The 17,591-nt window shown below is 55.7% G+C and overlaps 1 protein-coding gene and 1 long non-coding RNA gene across 11 annotated transcripts in view; both read left to right on the forward strand.

The window, feature by feature from the left end:
- Nucleotides 1–17,591, forward strand: part of BRD4 (bromodomain containing 4) — a 61,736-nt gene that overhangs the window by 41,458 nt on the left and 2,687 nt on the right. For 8 of the 10 annotated variants that reach the window (XM_084501785.1, XM_084501779.1, XM_084501784.1 and 5 more), the window contains 11 exons: nucleotides 495–704; nucleotides 1,414–1,613; nucleotides 2,635–2,936; nucleotides 4,205–4,315; nucleotides 11,668–11,720; nucleotides 11,940–12,324; nucleotides 13,597–14,142; nucleotides 16,236–16,348; nucleotides 16,543–16,702; nucleotides 16,814–16,944; nucleotides 17,325–17,536. In XM_084501785.1, coding sequence (XP_084357911.1) covers nucleotides 495–704; nucleotides 1,414–1,613; nucleotides 2,635–2,936; nucleotides 4,205–4,315; nucleotides 11,668–11,720; nucleotides 11,940–12,324; nucleotides 13,597–14,142; nucleotides 16,236–16,348; nucleotides 16,543–16,702; nucleotides 16,814–16,944; nucleotides 17,325–17,536 — 2,423 coding nt within the window. The remainder of the gene's footprint in view (nucleotides 1–494; nucleotides 705–1,413; nucleotides 1,614–2,634; nucleotides 2,937–4,204; nucleotides 4,316–11,667; nucleotides 11,721–11,939; nucleotides 12,325–13,596; nucleotides 14,143–16,235; nucleotides 16,349–16,542; nucleotides 16,703–16,813; nucleotides 16,945–17,324; nucleotides 17,537–17,591) is intronic. The other 2 variants (XM_084501778.1, XM_084501777.1) reach the window with 2 other exon arrangements.
- Nucleotides 14,150–16,234, forward strand: LOC311425778. The gene is made up of 2 exons (XR_014686421.1): nucleotides 14,150–14,825; nucleotides 15,141–16,234. It is a non-coding gene; the product is annotated as an uncharacterized lncRNA (long non-coding RNA).

Below are 17,591 nucleotides of genomic sequence, written 5' to 3' on the forward strand. Positions count from 1 at the left end.
GACTTTCCCAGCCGTGGGGTAGCGGTGAAAATAACCCGGCTTCGTACTCCTGAGGATAATGGGGAAGTGTTTGCACAAGGGTTTGATTAAATCGAGGTGTTTTTTGTGGCACGGCCATAGGAGAACGGGCAGCAGCAGTTTCACTTAGGAAATCCAGCCTGTGTCTGGGCTGAAAAGGAGAGGGAATAAATGGCAGCGCTGGAGCTGAGCTCGGCAGTGTTGCAGCTTTGAAAATGAATCTTTGCCTTTCTTGCCGGGAAACTTTTCCCCCAAACCATCCTGGATACAGTCAAAATTCCAACCAGACTCGAAGGGCAGACTTGAAGTGTTGAGGAAGCGATGTTGTCTGCAACAGACGGGACTGTGTGTGTGTGAGTTTGTTGCTCGCATAGAGACCACAGGTATGTAGGGAACACCCTGGAGATGCTAACTGCCTTCGGTAGGAGCACGGTGCTCTGCCAAACCCTGCCTGATTTTTTCCATCTTCTTTTCAGGACGTATTTGAGATGCGCTTCGCTAAGATGCCAGACGAACCAGAAGAACCTGTGATTCCAGCCTCTTCTCCCGTGGTGGTGCCACCTCCAACCAAGGTGGCTCCCCCTTCCTCTAGCGATAGCAGCAGTGATAGCTCCTCGGACAGCGACAGCTCGTCGGATGACTCCGAGGAAGAGCGAGCTCAGCGGTTAGCAGAACTCCAGGAGCAGGTACCGTGTCCGTCCCGGGGCACCTGGGGTTTCTTTCTTCACCTCAACTGCCTCAGGCAGCTTGTTTTATTTAGCTCACAGCCTCAGGACTGCTGTCTGATAGTGAGTGTCAGCTGTAAAGTGCTCTACGAGCTGTAAAGGGCTGGTGGAGTACGAAGCAGTGGGTGCAGTTCAGAGCTGTCCTCCCAGGGCTCTCCACAGCTGCACAAAATAGTCCCCGGCTGCAGGAGCTCGCTGTCTGAGGTCAGGTGCTGCCGTAGAAATGGGCTGAACGCCTTCAGGGCTGCCTGAGCCCTCAGGAGGAGGATTTATCTGCTGTGGCCAGCTGACACTCTGCGGGGGAAGGCCGTGAGATAAAGAGCAGGCAGCTCCAGCTTGCGTCCTTCCAGTTCGTGACGTTGTTGGCACTGGGAAGTAAAAGCATTGAGTGGTGCTGAGGAAGTGAGCGGCCCACTTCTGCCCTAACGGGGAGAAAAGCTGTGCCAGGCTCTATAAAAAGATTGCCTCCTTCCTGTTGCAGAGGTCACGACACTTAAATATACAAAAATCAGGGTGCTGAAAAGCTGGAAGAAGTGACCTAGTTAGTAGTAAAAGATAAGAAAGCACAGGCGGTAGAGGAAGATGGAGAAAAGAGAGAGAGAGGTGATTAATTTGGAGAGAAGGAGGTGCTGGGCAAAAGTATCTTGATCTTTGTGTGTCTGCCTCTCAGCTTAAAGCAGTGCATGAACAGCTTGCAGCCCTGTCCCAGCCACAGCAAAACAAACCAAAGAAGAAGGAGAAAGACAAGAAGGAAAAGAAGAAGGAGAAGCACAAAAAGAAGGAAGAACTGGAAGACAGCAAGAAAAGTAAAGCCAAGGAACCACCACCCAAGAAAGCTAAGAAAAGTAACAGCAACAGCAGTACCTCCAGGTCAGCCCTGTTTGTGTCCCATCATGTTTTGTTGCGTTGAGGAGCATGACACTTGTTTTTTTTTTACTTCTGATAATTAACTTTCTTACACGCAGGATTCTTGAAAAGTAACTCCTGTGCCTTTGGTAGGGCTGGCTCGCAGCAAGGCCCCTCGCCTTCGTGCTGGTGCAATCGCTTTGTGTCACCTGCACGAGTTCAGCAGCAGCACCTGCTCGTGCTGCTGTGTATCGGTGTCTGCCTGCTGGGGCTGCTTTTAGCACGTTAAGTATGGGAGAGGAAACCCTGCAGAGTTGGGCCGCTGCATCTCAGCGCCCTGCGTTCTGTAGTTTTCCTGCCCCTTCCTTTTGTTGGAGCTGGAGGTTTTGAACAAAGAGGTAAGGTGCCAAGAGCTGAGTATCTGCTGCTTGAACGGGATGGGGATGTTGTGCCTCAGTATTGAAACCTGGGTGAAAAGGAGGAGTTTGGCATATTTAGCTGAAACGGGATGAAATTAAGGAGTTGTTGCTTCTTGTGAACATGTTTCCTTACGGATGCTGGCTTTTGCTTCTGCCTGCGTGCAGCCTACAGGGAGATTGTGCTGCCCTAGTGCTGCTGTGGTGTCAGATTCCACGCAGCAGAAGCCTTTCCTGCAGGGAAATGTGCAGCATCAGTTGGGCTTTCGTCCGTCCGAATGCAGATGTGAAGAATTAACCTCTGGAGCTGCTCATTTCTGTCTAAGTTGAGGGAACATTGGATGGGTAGCTCGGACTTGGATGCCCAAGGGGTAGCAGGCTAAGCATCCCGCATCCAGCCTCGTGGCTGGGCTGGAAAATAAGAGGATGCTCTTTAGGATTGAAAGGAGACGTGCAGAGAGCTCCCTCCTGCACCTCGTGCCCGGTTTGTTCTCTGTTTGATGCTGCAGCAGTAGTTGTAAAATCCGAGCGACGTGGTTGTTACGTGATGTTAGAGCCAAGCAGCTGCTTTGTGAAACGTCTCTGTGTTTTGATGTGCTCTGTAATAACATTTTATAATTATTCTTAAGTAGTAAGAAGGAGCCTGTGACGGTGAAGAACAGCAAGCCCCCTCCAGCCTACGAGTCTGAGGAGGAGGAGAAGTGTAAGCCAATGTCCTATGAGGAGAAGAGGCAGCTGAGCCTGGACATTAACAAACTCCCTGGTGAGAAACTGGGCCGAGTTGTCCATATCATCCAGTCAAGAGAACCCTCGCTTAAAAACTCCAATCCCGATGAGATTGAAATTGACTTTGAGACATTGAAACCCTCCACGTTACGGGAGCTGGAGAGATACGTGACATCGTGTTTACGGAAGAAGAGGAAACCTCAAGGTACCTGTCAGCCTCAAAGCTGTTCCCCTCGTGTTCCAGCCGGGTATTCCCAGCCGGGTGACAGATTTGCAGAGAGAGATGTTGGTTTTTATGCTAAAATGCTGGTTTTTAGGCATTTTATATCCTTGCTCAGTGAAAGAGAGGAGCTTCTACTTCTCTTGCAAAGCGAGCAGTGCCACCACAGCGTGTCTGTTAAATCCCGCTGCTGGACCTGAATCCAGCTGCTCTGACACGAGGCTGCTGATCCTCGGCCTCCCTCTAACGTAAATATTTTCTTCCAAATCCTACCGATACGAAGCGTGCAACTCGCTGCCAGTTGGGTGGAACGGCACCCGCCGTTTCAGCCCGAGGCAGGCTGTTTTTTTATAAAAACCACGGGTGCTCTTTCTGACGAGCAGCAGCCTCGTGGTGGGGCAGGGGAGTGGAGGCAGGTGGGGGGACCACGAAGCCCTGCAGGGCACAGGGCTCGCTCTGAGCTGCCTGCTCTTGGGGCTGAGGCTCCTGACCTCACCCCTCCTCTCTGCCAGCCTTTTTATTCCCCTTTTCAACATCCTCGTTTATTCACGGCTGAGGAACTGATAAGCATTTTGGTTACTGGAATGAAATCTTGGGGGATTTGAAAGGAATCTTCTAGTTGCCCATGGGCAAACGGAGGGGGGAGGGGGATCACAGTGTGCAATAAACCAGAGTGGAAAACAAACCTACCCAAACCTTGGGAGCTTGCTTCATGCTCTTGCACCCGATTAAAACATTTAGATAGTTTTATTCTGGTTTAGCAAGTTGTAAAGAGGTACAGCAGGGCCCGAGGGCTCTTCAGCTGTAGCACCCCGTTTTTATTGGGGTTTGAGCTATTAAAATAGGCAGCTGCCTACTTCCCACTGCCTCAGCCACCTGTCCAGCTGCCTACCTGGGCCAGGAAGGCGATGCAGCTTAAAAAAAAAGAAAAAAAAAGTGAATTTTCAGCAGCAAGAACCCCCTGCTGCTTGGCACAGCGAGCTCGGGGTGGCCGCGAGCAGCAGAGAGGAGCCTGGGTTCGGCAGCAACCCTGGCCTGACGCGGTGGGAGGGGAAACCCCCATCATTTTCTGCCCCTTTTAAAACCTCCAAGGGCCTGCTGCAGCCCGGCTATTGCAAGTCAGAGGTGGGAATAAGCGCAGCAAAACCAAGGGGGTTTGCCACGCAGCGGTCAGGGAGGAGCACGCAGCAGGAGGCAGGGTTCTGGGGGGCTGCTTCTCCTTCTGACGCTCTTGTACTGTTGTCTTGTTGCAGCAGAAAAAGTGGATGTAATTGCTGGTTCCTCTAAAATGAAGGGGTTCTCGTCCTCAGAGTCTGAGAGCACCAGCGAGTCGAGCTCCTCCGACAGTGAAGATTCAGAAACAGGTTAGATGCAGCTTATTTAAAGACTCAGTCCTATACCTGTTTTCTGTATAAATAAATATGTTTTCATTACCGGCTTGGTCTTTAATTTTTTGTCTTTGTAATCAAACCAATGTACCCAGCGGAGATGCTGCATGTTGCCCGTCTCGGGCCCTCCGTGTACAACTTGGCAGTAGTGCTGTTGTCTCTGGCAGTTCTCGAGCGCTGCGAGATATTTTCATAAGCTTTCCTTTCTCAAGTTGGATGTGGGCGCAGGAGCCAAACTGCGGCATGTGCCAAGGTAGCTCTTTGTCTGGCTGATGACCTAGATTTGTATTTTTAGAAAGCCGCTCTATTGTCCTCGCGGGAGGCACGAGGCGTTCTCACCAGGAACGCTTGTGCAACAGAGCAGTGCGCTGGAGAAAGGCTTGGGAGACGTGCATTATTTGTGTAGAAGAGCCTTTTTTTACGGCGTCGGGCAGGTCTGTGTAGAAAAAGTAGGGTAAAAACTTCCAGGGCAGCGTCCGCTCTGCGTAGCTCTGTGCTTCTGCCTTGGTACGACCTCAGCCTTTCGTCGTTTGGGCTCGGATGAGGCTGCCCTCGCCCTCTCGTGAAGCGTTGCTCTTTCCTCTAACATCTCTTGCTGATGTTCCCTGCTTGCTTTTACGTCAGCAAAGCCGTGCGGTCGACTAAAGCTCTTTCCCCCTCTAGCTGCTAACCCAGCTTGGCCTCCAGAGATGTCCCCGGGCTCTTCCCAGCGCGCAGGTCAGCAGAAAGGCTTCTGCACGGCCGGGAGGTGCACGAGGCAGGAGATACCCTGCCTCCTCTTTCAGAGCAGGGCTGGCTCCGTGGCACAGACGGCACCAGAGCTGAGCAGAAATCCTCTCGCCATCCTGCCAGCCTTCAGCCTCGCGTTCTTTTGGTAGGAGGAGAAAAGAAATGCACGGGCTGGAGGCTCGCGGATCTGCAGCTCTGAAACCAGCAGGGCCTGAGAGCTGTCAGAAGGCTCCTCTCTCTCTTCCTTTCTCCTCCAAAAACGCAGCAGCTGGGATTGATTGGACTTGTGTTGGAGCCAAGCTGGCATCAGTTCCCGTAAATGCTTCAGTTTTTAAGGATGTGTGCGTCTGGGATCATGCTGGAGTGTGCTATCTTTTAACGTGACATATGGAGGTTGCATGCTTTTGCCTACTTCCATGTATTTTTAGTAAGATCTGCGTGGATTTATTTATTTTTTTTTTTTGAGGAACTTGCAAGGTTTTGTTGCATTGGACTAACTCGTAGATGGCGATCGGAAGGTGAAATCTGTCGGTGACAAATTCCCAGAGGGGAAGGGTGACCCGTGCTCCTTGGCAAAGCAGTGAAACAAACCGGCCGTGTTTGTGCTCCTAGAAAATGCTCGGGCCACTTATTTCCATTGATTTCCTCCTGCCTGCAGCCCTGCGTGGCTTTGCCAGAGGCTCGGAGCCCCCCTGGCCGTGTTGGGCACCGCGCGTGTTCCCGAGGGCCGCGTGGCTAAGCTTGTCTGCAGTCCCAGGTGGGACAAGAGCTCTGAAAGGGCCGTGTTTTGCTGCGAGCAGGCACTGGAGGGGACAGGCAGAGCTCTAAACGAAGCGATTTTAATAATTCTTAGGGTCCAGAGGGCTCGTGATGGAATAGACCGAAGCAGAAGCGAGTGCTTTTCTCCCGGAGGTGGCATCTCCACGCGGCCCTCCCAAGGACGCCGCTTGCCGTCTCGGGTCCTAGAGCTGCAGCGTGGTTGGGGTTAAAAGGGGATCTTAAAAACCATCGGGTTCCAGCCCCCCACCGTGGGCAGGGACACCTCCCACTAGACCCAAAGTTTCATCAGGGGCCATTAAGTGGCCGACCCCACCTGAACCCGGGGTGCCGGTCCTGTTTCCAAACGAAACGTGGAACCAAGAAAATCGCCCATGGAGACAAATCTGACGAGGGCGACGTGGTGCTGGTTGGAAATTCGGTACCAAAACGGTGCCCAGCCCTCCCCGCTAAAGGAATTAGGTGGAGATAATTGGGAGCTGCACTTGTGTAACAGCATCAAAGCCTTCCGCAGCCCCAAGTCCGCTCCAGCTGACAAAACCGGCCTCTGATGAAACTGAAAATGCTCTTTTTTCTCCCAAACCGTGCCTGGTGACGGGGCCATAGATGCAGAGAGGGAGAAAACAGTTTGCAGGTAGAAGCCCAAACCTTTGGATTTAGAAGAGAACTGCATCAATGATGTGATGTGGCAAACAGATGATGATTAAACTCCTTTTTTTTTTTTAGTAATTTACAGCCAACGGGGCTTTGCTTTCCTAAAAAAGCCAAGCCTCCCCTCCTAATCCAACACCACAAGCTGCCGAAAGCCCTCGCTGGCAGTGTGGCTGGGTGCCTGCAGAGCCGCTTCGTTCCCTCTAATTACCGGGGCCCTGTTTAATTGCTGGGGGGGGGCTGCACGCTTCTGATGTCGTGCTTTCAGTGACATCGCAGCCCTGTCCTCGTCCCCAGTCCCTCTGGACCTTGGAGCAGGATGAGCCCGTTCCTTTTTGCTGTTAAATATTCCTGTATTTATCCCCATCCCCCTTTTGGAAACTGGGGAGGTGGAGAATTGGGTTTGCCACTTTGTTTGCTCTCCGATTTGAGTTAGGGTCAGGCATCTCACCAGCTTTTCTGTGTCTTTTTTTTTTTCTCTGGCCACTTCGTTTGGCTGCCGAGCTGTTGCCCGGTGGGATCCCGCCGTGGGTTTTGCGCAGCAGGCGTTGGGGATGTTCAAACCTGACACATGCTGATGCACGACTTCTGTTTTACCTCGGTTTGCTCTTGCTTTGAGAAAAAAGCCGGGCAGGCTGTGCTCACGGGTGCAAGCAGAACTAGATGCCATCAAGCCGTCAATGAGAATTAACTGCAATTAACTGCGAACGCTGTCGAGTTGCTTTGAAGCTACACGCAGCTTTGCTGTCGGGCAGCGCTCTCCCACGAGCTGCCTCTTGCTTTTTGCGGCCCAGAGCTCGTAAGACGTGGGTCCTTTGTTCGTGGATCCTTTTTTTTCCTGGATCCTTTTCCTCCTGCTCGCTTACGAGCAATGTCTCCAGCCCTCGGTTCAGTTGCCAGCAGAGCATGTTGTGTTTATTTAAGTCGGGAGCGTTGCTCTCCTCCTCTAAACCCGCAGGTATGGTGATACTCTGAAAGCAGGAGGCTTCAAAGGGGGGGGGGAAAGCAAAATAAATACAGGCTTTGTCGTGTAGGAGACGAGAGCGAGCAGCCTTTGCCTTAAGCCCTGCGAAACCAGCGGTGCAGAACGAGAGGGTTATTCCAGTCTAACTCGTCGTAATTAGCGCCCAGGTGCATGCAAACGACCCCGAGCTTTTGAGGAAAGCAGCGTTGGCTTTTACACCTCTCGGGCAGCAGGAACGGCCTCTTGGGTTTCGTGTTTGTGGATTTTGTTGTTGTTTTGTTTTTTTTTTTTTTCCCCAAATCCCCCTGTTTTAGCGAGTTTTGAATGAGATCCAAGCATGTAGGTGCGTGAAGGCTTCGCTTAAGGCACAGGTGCAGTGGCAGCGGTGTTCAACCCAGGGCTGGTGCAGGCAGTTTGTTAGTAAGGAATCAAAAACCGGGCTGCGAAATGGGAGAAAAGCCGTTTTTGGGCTTTCTGCAAGCCCGTGCTTGGAGCTGTTTCTGCCTTTGGGAAGAGAGGAGCTGATGTTAGGCGGTGCAACGAGGCGGCGCGGCATCTCACCGCTGCCAGTGGCTCGGGTTTTGTAGTCACAAAGTTAGTCTTGGTGTCCTCCGTGATGCTCTCCTGCTTACTCAGGGTAACTTTTATTAACTCGAGCGAGTTTTTATTTAACTCTGGACCCATTCTGTGGCCTCGAGAGAGGGCTGGTGCTGCCACGGCCGAACCGTTGGTTGTTCGAAGCGTGTTTTTAGGATTTGCTTCTTTCTGCCCCCTTTCCTGGGCTGTTTCTTGGGTGATCCAGCTGGGTGCCACTCATTTTGGCACCACGAGCCCTTCCCATGCTTCTATCGCACTGGTTTTGCCTGGATGGCAGAGGGCAGAGAGCTTCGGGTGCGTTTCAGCCTCGTTTGCTGATCCCGCAGCTCCTGCTCTCCCCCAGAACCCCAAATCCCCCTGCTTTTCCCAGAAAAGATTCCTGCCTTTTTTAGGAGCTCACGGGCTTTGCTGCGGCTGGGAGGCTGGAAGGGGGAAACCCAGGCTCAGGTTTTCACCTCTGGTGCTAAAAAACCACCCAGACCCGATGCCAGGACCCCTCGGCGGGGCCACAACCAGCCCCGTGGTCCCAAAAACTCTTTGAGTCAGCTTTTCTATCCAGGAGCAGCTCTTTCGATAAGCAATAGCCTATTCCCAAGTTGTTTCTCGTGCCGTTTTCCTTAAATTCGGGTCTCTTTTAGCCATTTGTTAAAATGTTCTTCCCGGCTGAGCCGTTTGTTCTGCCGCGTGTTATTTCCCTGCGAGGCGCAGGGGGGGTGGGATTGTGCTCTTTTATTGGAATGTATAACTGCATGTTTCTTCAGCAAACTTGTAACTCTAGCTCTCTCGAATTGCACCAGTGTGAACTGTTTGAAAGTTGAAATGGATTTGACCAAGAATGGACTGTTTTCGTACCGTTTTTATTCAGATTTCTTCCAGTTAGTGTTTTATCTGCTACAAAGAATTACTTTATACAAATCTGTTTATTTTTATATCTTGTCTGCATGCTTTTGGATTATAACAGCCATGTAACCACAACCTCCTTCCAAAAAGAAAAGAAAAAAAAAATTGTATAGTTTTTTTTTGTTCGTTTCGTTCTGTTTCTAAATAATAAAATCAATAAAGTGTTTGGCTTGTTCCAGAAAAAATGCACCTTTTGTATAATCCTGGAATCGTAGTTTTTAACTATTTTACGTGGAGGTGGAAGTCTTGCCGCTAGGGTAGCGCACGCTAGGGATTTGCTATTCAGGACAGACGTGGGTGGGAGCAGGAGAATTTAGGGAAAAAACCCTAAAGAGGGGAAGGTGCCGGAGAGCCTCCGGGGAAGGCGTGCGCCCGCGGGAGCCGCTTGGGTGCTGAGCAGCTCAGCCCCATCCTCCTGCTCTGCCAAACGTGCTGAGATGACATCATGGAAACTGCATTCCTGTGTTTTTCGGTGATTTCACCCACGCACACAAAGCAGAGTGGCAGGCCTGCCGCTGTTCTTTTTCCTTCAAGCTCCCAGCTGCTTGGACAAGGGCTCATTTTGGGCACAAAACCCTTTTTTTTGCGTGTGTTTTTTTTTTTTTTTCCCCCTTGGGGAGGCCCCCGCAGCCTCGCTGCCGGTTGCCCACCGGTTGCCATTGCGCCAAGCCAGTGGAGGATGCTCGGCTGCCCGTCCTCAGCCAGGGCTCGGATCTTTTGGCACCTCTGCAGTTGGCCATCGTGCCGGAGAACGCTTCCATCGAATTGTGGCGAGCTCGCGACGCCGAGCGGGACCGGCGCCGCTTCCCAGCCCAGAAACAAGCACACACCGGGAACGCCGTGCGCCCTGCCTGCACCGAACCTCCCCGCCGAGCAGCCTCTGTGCATCCAGGACGGTGGGGAAATCCGTGAGCATCTCCCCAAAGAAGCGATGAGAAAAGGCGCCGGCTTCTCAGCGCTGGATCCCCGTCCACTCTCACCATATTCGCTTGGTCTGACCTCACCTCTGGCCCTCGGGGTTTTCTCTTTCCTCGTCTTTCGGCCTCGAAGCCGTGTGGGTTGGTGTCTGCAACCCGAATTAGAGAGAAGCGCTCTTGCCACGATGCTCGTGTGGCTTTTTTCAGCCCCAGCCCGTCTCCTTCAAGGACGCATCTTAGTTGCACGCCACCCAACGCTTTTCTCTTCTCTTTCCCGATACCCACAGTCTGCACTGCACCTTCCTCCAAGTTTCAATTCCTTTCCCTTCCCACGAGTGCTTTTACCCCAGATAAGGCAGAAGCAGGGCTCCTTGCAACCCCCCCATATCACAGCTCGCCGTGGGGCTGGGAGGCTTTTGGCCATACAGCCCCATGGCCGCGTAGCCCTAGGTAAGTGGAGCATCCACAGAAGTCGCCCATTTCTCAGCCCGTCTTGCTTTTCCCCGCATCTACAGCCACTTTTCCCTTTGACCAGCTTCCACCCACGAATTCATCCCTGTATTTTTTGCCCTGGGAGGGCGAAATATCCCAGAATTGGAAATGGCCGCCACGCGCTCCCTTCCACTGGATCTACAAGCGTGGAGATGTCCAAAGGGGCTCTGCCACCTTCGTGCACCCACATCAAACAATTCTTGCCTTCCAAAGGACTCTTTGCAGGCACGTTGTCTGCAGCAGGGGCTGGCACTTTTGCTGTGGTCGGTGCCCTGAGCTGAGATTTTCCTTTTCTTTCCGAATTGACATTTCTTTTTTGCTTCAGCCTCATCATCTGCAAAATCAGAGCATGTTCCCTTTGCTTTTGGGTGTTCGATGATGCCAAGATCTTTGTGCCCTCATCAAAACGCCTTCTACTATACCTCAACCCAGGAGAGGAAGAGGAGGCGAGCCTAAAAAATCAGCCAAAAAAAACGGGCAAGGCTGATTTTGCCAGGGTTGTCTCAAGCCACCTTTGGAAATGGCGTTGGGGTCGAAATTCCCTCCCGTGCCAAGCACGGCTGAAATAACGCCACATAAGGCCAAAGGAGTCGAGCACTGTCGGGCTGGAATTTGCCGCCGAGGAATTTTTGGCTGGATAACCCAATATCGGACAAATGTATTTCTGTTGCTTCGCCGTTTCTTGGCGTGGACTTGCAGAGGAAATCCTGGGAAAGGGTGGTTGTGTACACGAACTTAGGCCAGTTGTTGCGATGATCGTGCTTTAAAAATATCTCCGGCTCTCCGTGCAGCACAGGGAGGAGGCGTGAGAGATCACCCTTTGTCCGCTCACACAGACCCAAATCCTCCGGGTTAGGAGGCAGGGTTGCTGTTTGCCTAGCTCCAGTTCTTTTTCTCTTTTTTTTTTTTTTTTTTCTCTCTCCTTGTGCTTCCAGCGTCTCTCTCCTTATCTCTGCCTCCGAGCGAGGCAGCATTCCTGGAATAGCTGAGTCTGGTCAAGCACAGCTCCGTTGCTCTCGTGCGCTGCTTTGCCAAAACCTGTGCGGCAGAGATGCTGCTGGAGGGAGGCTCCCATCACGTTGCGTTCGTGTGTGGGTCCTGCAGCACGATGCTGAAAACCCCGATCCTCCCCGGTCCCAAGTGGGGAGCTCAGGAAAAGCCAGCTCAGGGGATTAAGTGGGTTTAAGTGGGTCATAGCAAACCGCTGCCATGGGTTGGCTGCTCTGTTTCTTTCACCGTGGACGCGTGGAGCAGCACAGTCCGGGTACTAACATTTGCTCTGTCCCTTCTTCTCTTTGCAGAAATGGCACCAAAATTGAAGAAGAAAGGGCATTCTGGGCGAGAGCAAAAAAAGGTAGGACCCGGAGCATCCTCCCCCTCCCACTGGGCTGGGATCGAGCCCCCGGGGAGCTGTGGGGCCGCGGGGTGTCCTGCCAAGCTGGCTCAAACACTCCAGCCCTCCAGCACGAGAGGCTTTTGCTTTGCTTGGAAGCCGTCCCGCGGCCAGCCGAGTCACGGCCGTGGGGTCCAATCCGGCAAGGCATTTTTTGGGTAACGAGCGTTTGTTTTGTAGCATCACCATCACCACCATCCACCGGTGCAGCAGCAGCAGCAGCAGCCGCCGCAGCAGCCCCCGCCGCCGCCGCAGCAGCAGCCCCCGCCGCCGCCCCCGCCGCAGCCGCTGCCGCAGCAGCAGCTACAGCCGCAGCAGCCGCCGCCGCCACCGCCCGTCCCTCCGCAAGCGCCGCCACCGATGAAGTCCTCCCCCCCACCTTTCGTACCCGCGCAAGTCCCCGTCATGGAGCACCCACTCCCAGGGAACATGTTCGACACTATGCCACATTTCACTCAACCCATCATGCATCTTCCCCAGCCGGAGATGCCGCCCCATCTTCCCCAGCCACCTGAGCACAGCACTCCTCCCCACCTGAACCAACACGCGGTGGTCTCTCCTCCAGGTGAGCATGGTGTGGGTGCTAGGTACCCTACATTGGGTTCTAGGTAACCTGCGTTGAGTGCTACGTACCCTGCGTTGGGTGCTAGGTACCCCATGTTGGGTGCTAGGTACCCTACACTGGGTGCTAGGTACTCTGCGTTCGGTGCTAGGTACCCCGTGTTGGGTGCTAGGTACCCTGTGTTGGGTGCTACGTACCCTGTGTTGGGTGCTAGGTACCCCATGTTGGGTGCTAGCTATCCTGTGTTGGGTGCTTGGTACCCCGCGTTGGGTGCTAGGTACCCTGCGTTGGGTGCTAGGTGTCCTACGTTGGGTGCTAGGTACCTTGCATTGAGTGCCAGGTATCCTACGTTGGGTGCTAGGTACCCTACGCTGGGTGCTAGGTACCCCGCGTTGGGTGCTAGGTACCCCATGTTGGGTGCTAGGTACCCCGTGTTGGGTGCCAGCCACCTTGCACTGGGTGCTGGGCAGCTTTTTTGGGGTGCTAGGTACCCTTTGTTTGGTGGCGGACACTCTGCATTGGGTGCTGGACACCCTGTGTTGGTGTTGGGTACCTTGCACTGGGTGCCAGACACCCCGTGTTGGGTGCTGGTCACCTTGTTGGGTGCTGGCCAACTTGTATTGAGGGCTGGACACATTACACTGCGTGCTAGACACCCCGTATCGGGTGCTAGACACCCCATGTTGGGTGCTGGACACCCTGTGTTGGGTGCTGGCACCTTGTACTGGGTGCCCGGTACCTTGTTGGGTGCTGGACACCCCTCGTCAGGTGCTGGACACCCTGTATTGAGTGCTAAACACCCCATGTTGGGTGCTGGCACCTTGTACTGGGTTCCAGGTACCTTGTTAGGTCCTGGACACCCCATGTTGGGTGCTGGGTACCCCTCGTTGGGTGCTAGACACCCTGTGTTGGGTGCTTGCACCTTGTACTGGGTGCCGGGTACCTTGTTGGGTGCCGGATACCCCGCGTTGGGTGCCGGACACCCTGTGTTAAATGCTAAACACCCTATGTTGGGTGCTGGCACCTTGTACTGGGTGCCGGGTACCTTGTTGGGTGCTGGACACCCCATGTTGGGTGCTGGGTACCTCGTTGGGTGCTGGACACCCCATGTTGGGTGCCGGACACCCCGCGCTGGCCACTAAAGCCACAAACCTGGGGCGGGAGGAAGAGGAGGGAGCGAGGAAGCGGCCTTGGCTCTCTCCCGGAGGGCGGGCGGGGAAGAGGCCGCTCGCGTCCACGCAGGCGGTGCCACCGTCTCGTCCCCTCTCTCCCCAGCTTTGCACAACGCTCTGCCTCAGCAGCCCTCGAGACCCAGCAACCGCGCCGCCGCGCTGCCCCCGAAGCCTTCGCGCCCGCCGGCCGTCTCGCCAGCCATCAGCCAGCAGCCTCTGCTCCCGCAGCCGCCTCTGCCCCAGCCTCCCCAGGTCCTGCTGGAGGACGAGGAGCCGCCCCCGCCTCACCACAGCCTGCCTCTGAGCACCAGCCAGATGCAGCTCTACCTTCAACAGCTGCAGAAAGTGCAGCCGCAGACTCCTCTTCTCCCTTCAGTGAAGGTCCAGTCGCAGCCCCAGCCTCCCCTGCAGCCTCCGGCGCACCCCGCGGTGCAGCAGCTGCAGCACCAGCCCCAGCAGAGGCCCATGCACATGCAGCCCATGTCCTTCCCTTCCCACATCCCCCAACCGCAGCCGCCTCCGCAGCAGCATCCGCCCCCGCAGCCGCCGCCGCCGCCGCCGCCGCAGCCGCCGCAGCCGGCGAAACCTCAGCAAGTCATCCAGCACCACCCCTCGCCGCGGCACCACAAGCCCGACCCCTACTCGACCGGTGAGCGGGACTCGGGGCCGCCCGTGGAGAGCCTCGAACCCCGCCGGGGTCGCGTTTGGCGACGCCGGGCTGTGGGGTGGTGGCCGGCACCCCGTGTCCTCTGAGCCCGAGCAGCGCCCAGCGTTCCAAGACGGCGCTGGGCTCGGGGGGGGAGTCGCCACGGGCCTTACAAACCCCTCACCAAAGCAGGATCCCAGATTTGGGGTCTTGGCTGTGCTGTTGCCAAAAGGGCCGAGTTCTGGATGCGCTCGGCACCTTCCCATAGCACGCCGGCATCGACTGCTCCGCGGTTGTAGAGATTTTAGGGTCGCGCGTCCCCTTCGGGCACCGTTTTCAGATTGCTCCCGGGGAGGAGCGGAGGCTTTGCCTCGCCAGCGGGGCCTCCAGGAGCGCAGCCGCTGAGCTGCCAAGGCGAGGAGGGGGAAGGATTTGGGGGAAAGCCGAGGCTGAGCCGCGGCGTTGCCGGCGATCAGTGCTTGGCCACACGCCGCTGGGCGTTCCGTGGCCCCCCTGGCCCCGTCGCTGATCCCTTTCCCAGCTCGGTCCCCCCGGGCCGCGTGCTGGGAGGCGCAGCGTGGCCTTTCCCAGCACGGAAAGCATAGGCTGAGCGCTGGTGGGAGCGAGCGAGCTCCTTTGGCCACATCCCACCTCGGAGACCGCGCTAAGCCCGAGGTCTCCATCCCGTTCTTAATTAAATTAAACTAATTAGAGACATTTTATTTCACCCAATCAACAAGTATGATATACTTGAGGATATAATCCTCCAGTTACCGCATTTGCATGGAACAGAGTGGCTCAAATTCAACAGGAGAGAGGTCATGTGTTTTGAGATGGTATTTATACAGTGTACTGTATAATACAGCACTGTGTAAATTACTAAGAAAAGCAATGTTTTAAATTCTAGTATCAAAGCTGAAGAACTAAGCTTATATGAATTAATTGCATTATTGGTTCTTCTATATTACTACTACTAATAATAATTATTATTGTAATTTTAGTTGAAAGGTCCAAAAAAAAGAAAATCGGCTCCTCCCTGCTCCCACTCGAAGCGTCCTGCGGGGGTTGTCTGTGTTGTAACGGAGGACAGGGACCGTGTGCGCGACCTGGCATCCTCCATGTGGGGTGATGCATCCCACGCGTGGCCAGGACCCAGTTTTGGGGCACCCTGGGGACACGGCCAGGGGACACGGAGCGGCTCCGGCTCTCCGGGTTCGCGGTCGTGGCGTCGAGCTGCTCGTCGCTCCGTTTTTGGGGACCGCGGAGCTGTGGTTCCCTCTGTTTTGGGCACAGTTTGGTGGCCACGCTGCGTGTCGTGCTGTAGCCTTTCCCCCACACACCCTCTGGCTCAAAACGCCCCCTGGCACAGGCCCACGCTCCTGCTAAAGACCCCAAAAAGCCACCCACGAGGGCTCAGCGGGGCCGAGGTTTTCCCCCGGCCTCCCACAGCCTCGCATGGAGGCAGGATGAGGGGGAAGCGTTGCAGCCTTGCGCAAGGCTCCGCTCTCCCCAGCGGAGGCTGGACGAGGCTTGGAGCTGGCGGAGCCTCCGCAAAGCCTCCAGCGAGCAGCCTCAGTGGCGGCGGCTCCTTCTTTTTGCTGAGCTGTTGCCAAAAAGGCAAGCTTTTACACGAAATGAGAGGCGGAGCCGCCCGGCGCAGGTTCCCCAAAGCTTTCAGAAGCGTTTCCCAGGGTTGTATCCCGAGGGGAGCGCTCGCCTCCTGCTCTCTTCACCGGGGACGGAGGCACCCAAGGGCGCTGCCCTCCACAAAAGCACCCTCTCGACACCCACTTCCCGCATCGGTGCTGTCTGATTTCAGACTTGCCCACCCTTCCTCCTGGAGGTGGCGGGTGCCTCGGCCTTGCCTCTCCGCCACCGGGTGTGGGGGGGGGCAGGAAAAATCATCCATGCGGTTTCTCAGCGCCGCTTCTGCCGGCGGGTGACACCCCGGTGTCCTCGGGATGCTCGTGGTCCCCCCGTGGTGGCCCACAGACGTGTCAGGGTCGCCCGTCGCGGGTCGTGGCGCGCTCGGGGGGGTGATGTTTGGCGAAAGGAGCCTTGCTGCCGCCTAACCGAGTGGTGCTGAACTGTTCCAGGTCACTTGAGGGAAGCCCCTTCCCCTCTCATGATGCATTCCCCACAGATGCCGTCGTTCCAGGGCTTGGTCCACCAGTCGCCACCTCAGCAAAATATCCAGCCAAAAAAACAGGTAAAGGGAAGGCAGAGCCCGCACCTGGGGGGCGCAGCCGGGAGACGTTGCCTTTCCCCCCCCCCCCCCAAGGGCGGATTGCTGGAGAGAGAGAGAGGAGGTTTGCTTCCCCGGGGGACGGGCAGGGGGCTGGCAAAGGGGTAGGGGCAGGGGGTCGGTGCCTGACCCTTGTGATCTGCTAACGTGATCTGCAGGAGATGAGAGCCGCCTCCGTCGTGCAGTCGCAGCCGATGGTGGTAAAGGAGGAGAAGATGCATTCGCCGGTCATCCGAAACGAAACCTTCAGCCCCCCGCTGCGGCAGGACCCTCCCAAACACCCGGAGAGCATCAAGCCCCCCGCGCACATCCCGCAAAGTGAGTCCGGGCGCCCCGGCGGGTCGGCAGGCGAGGTCCCTGGGAAATCCTCCACGGGCTGGCCCCTGGGACCCGCGGCGCGGCCGCTCACGGTGACGCTCGGCGTTGCAGGAACGGAGATGAAGCCCATGGAGGGCGGGCGGCCCGTCATTAGACCCCCCGAGCAGAATGCGCCGCCGCCAGGAGTGCAGGACAAGGACAGACAGAAGCAGGAACCAAAAACGCCCGTTGCCCCTAAAAAGGTACTGGCTGAGCTCAGCACGCTTTTGGGGGGAGGGGGGTACGTTCCTTTGCCTCGATTTTGGAAAATACGCCCCAAAATGAAGCGGAGGGAGGCTGAGTGGGGGCGTTGCAGCGGGAAGCCACCAGTCAGAGGGAGCTGGTCCCGCTTCTGGCAGGGTGCTGGGTCCTTCCTCTCACTCTTGGGGTAGCTGAAGGCTGCGTGCACCCCCCACTCCAGTGCCCCCAGTCCTCCAGCCTTGAGCCCAGACTGGTTTTTGCTGGGGATTTACTGGTTTCAGCTGCTACAGGGGGTTTGCTGCGTGTTGAGCGCGGTGCGTGCAGCCGCCAGCTCGTCCTGGTGCTGAGCCTCATCCCCCCTAACGTCTCCTCCCCTCCCCAGGACCTGAAAATCAAGAACATGGGCTCATGGGCGAGCTTGGTTCAGAAACACCCCACCACCCCGTCCTCCACGGCCAAGTCCTCCAGTGACAGCTTCGAGCAGTTCAAGAGGGCAGCGCGGGAGAAGGAGGAGCGGGAGAAGGCGCTGAAAGCTCAGGCAGAACAGGTGGAAAGGGAGAAGGAGCGGCTGCGGCGGGAGCAGGAGCGGATGAGGTGAGGGCGGCTCTGCCGATGCCCTGTCGGCATTTTTGGGTCAAGGGGTTCATCG

The sequence above is a fragment of the Aythya ferina genome, assembly GCF_964211825.1.
Source record: "Aythya ferina genome assembly, chromosome: 33".
Lineage (NCBI taxonomy): Eukaryota > Metazoa > Chordata > Aves > Anseriformes > Anatidae > Aythya > Aythya ferina.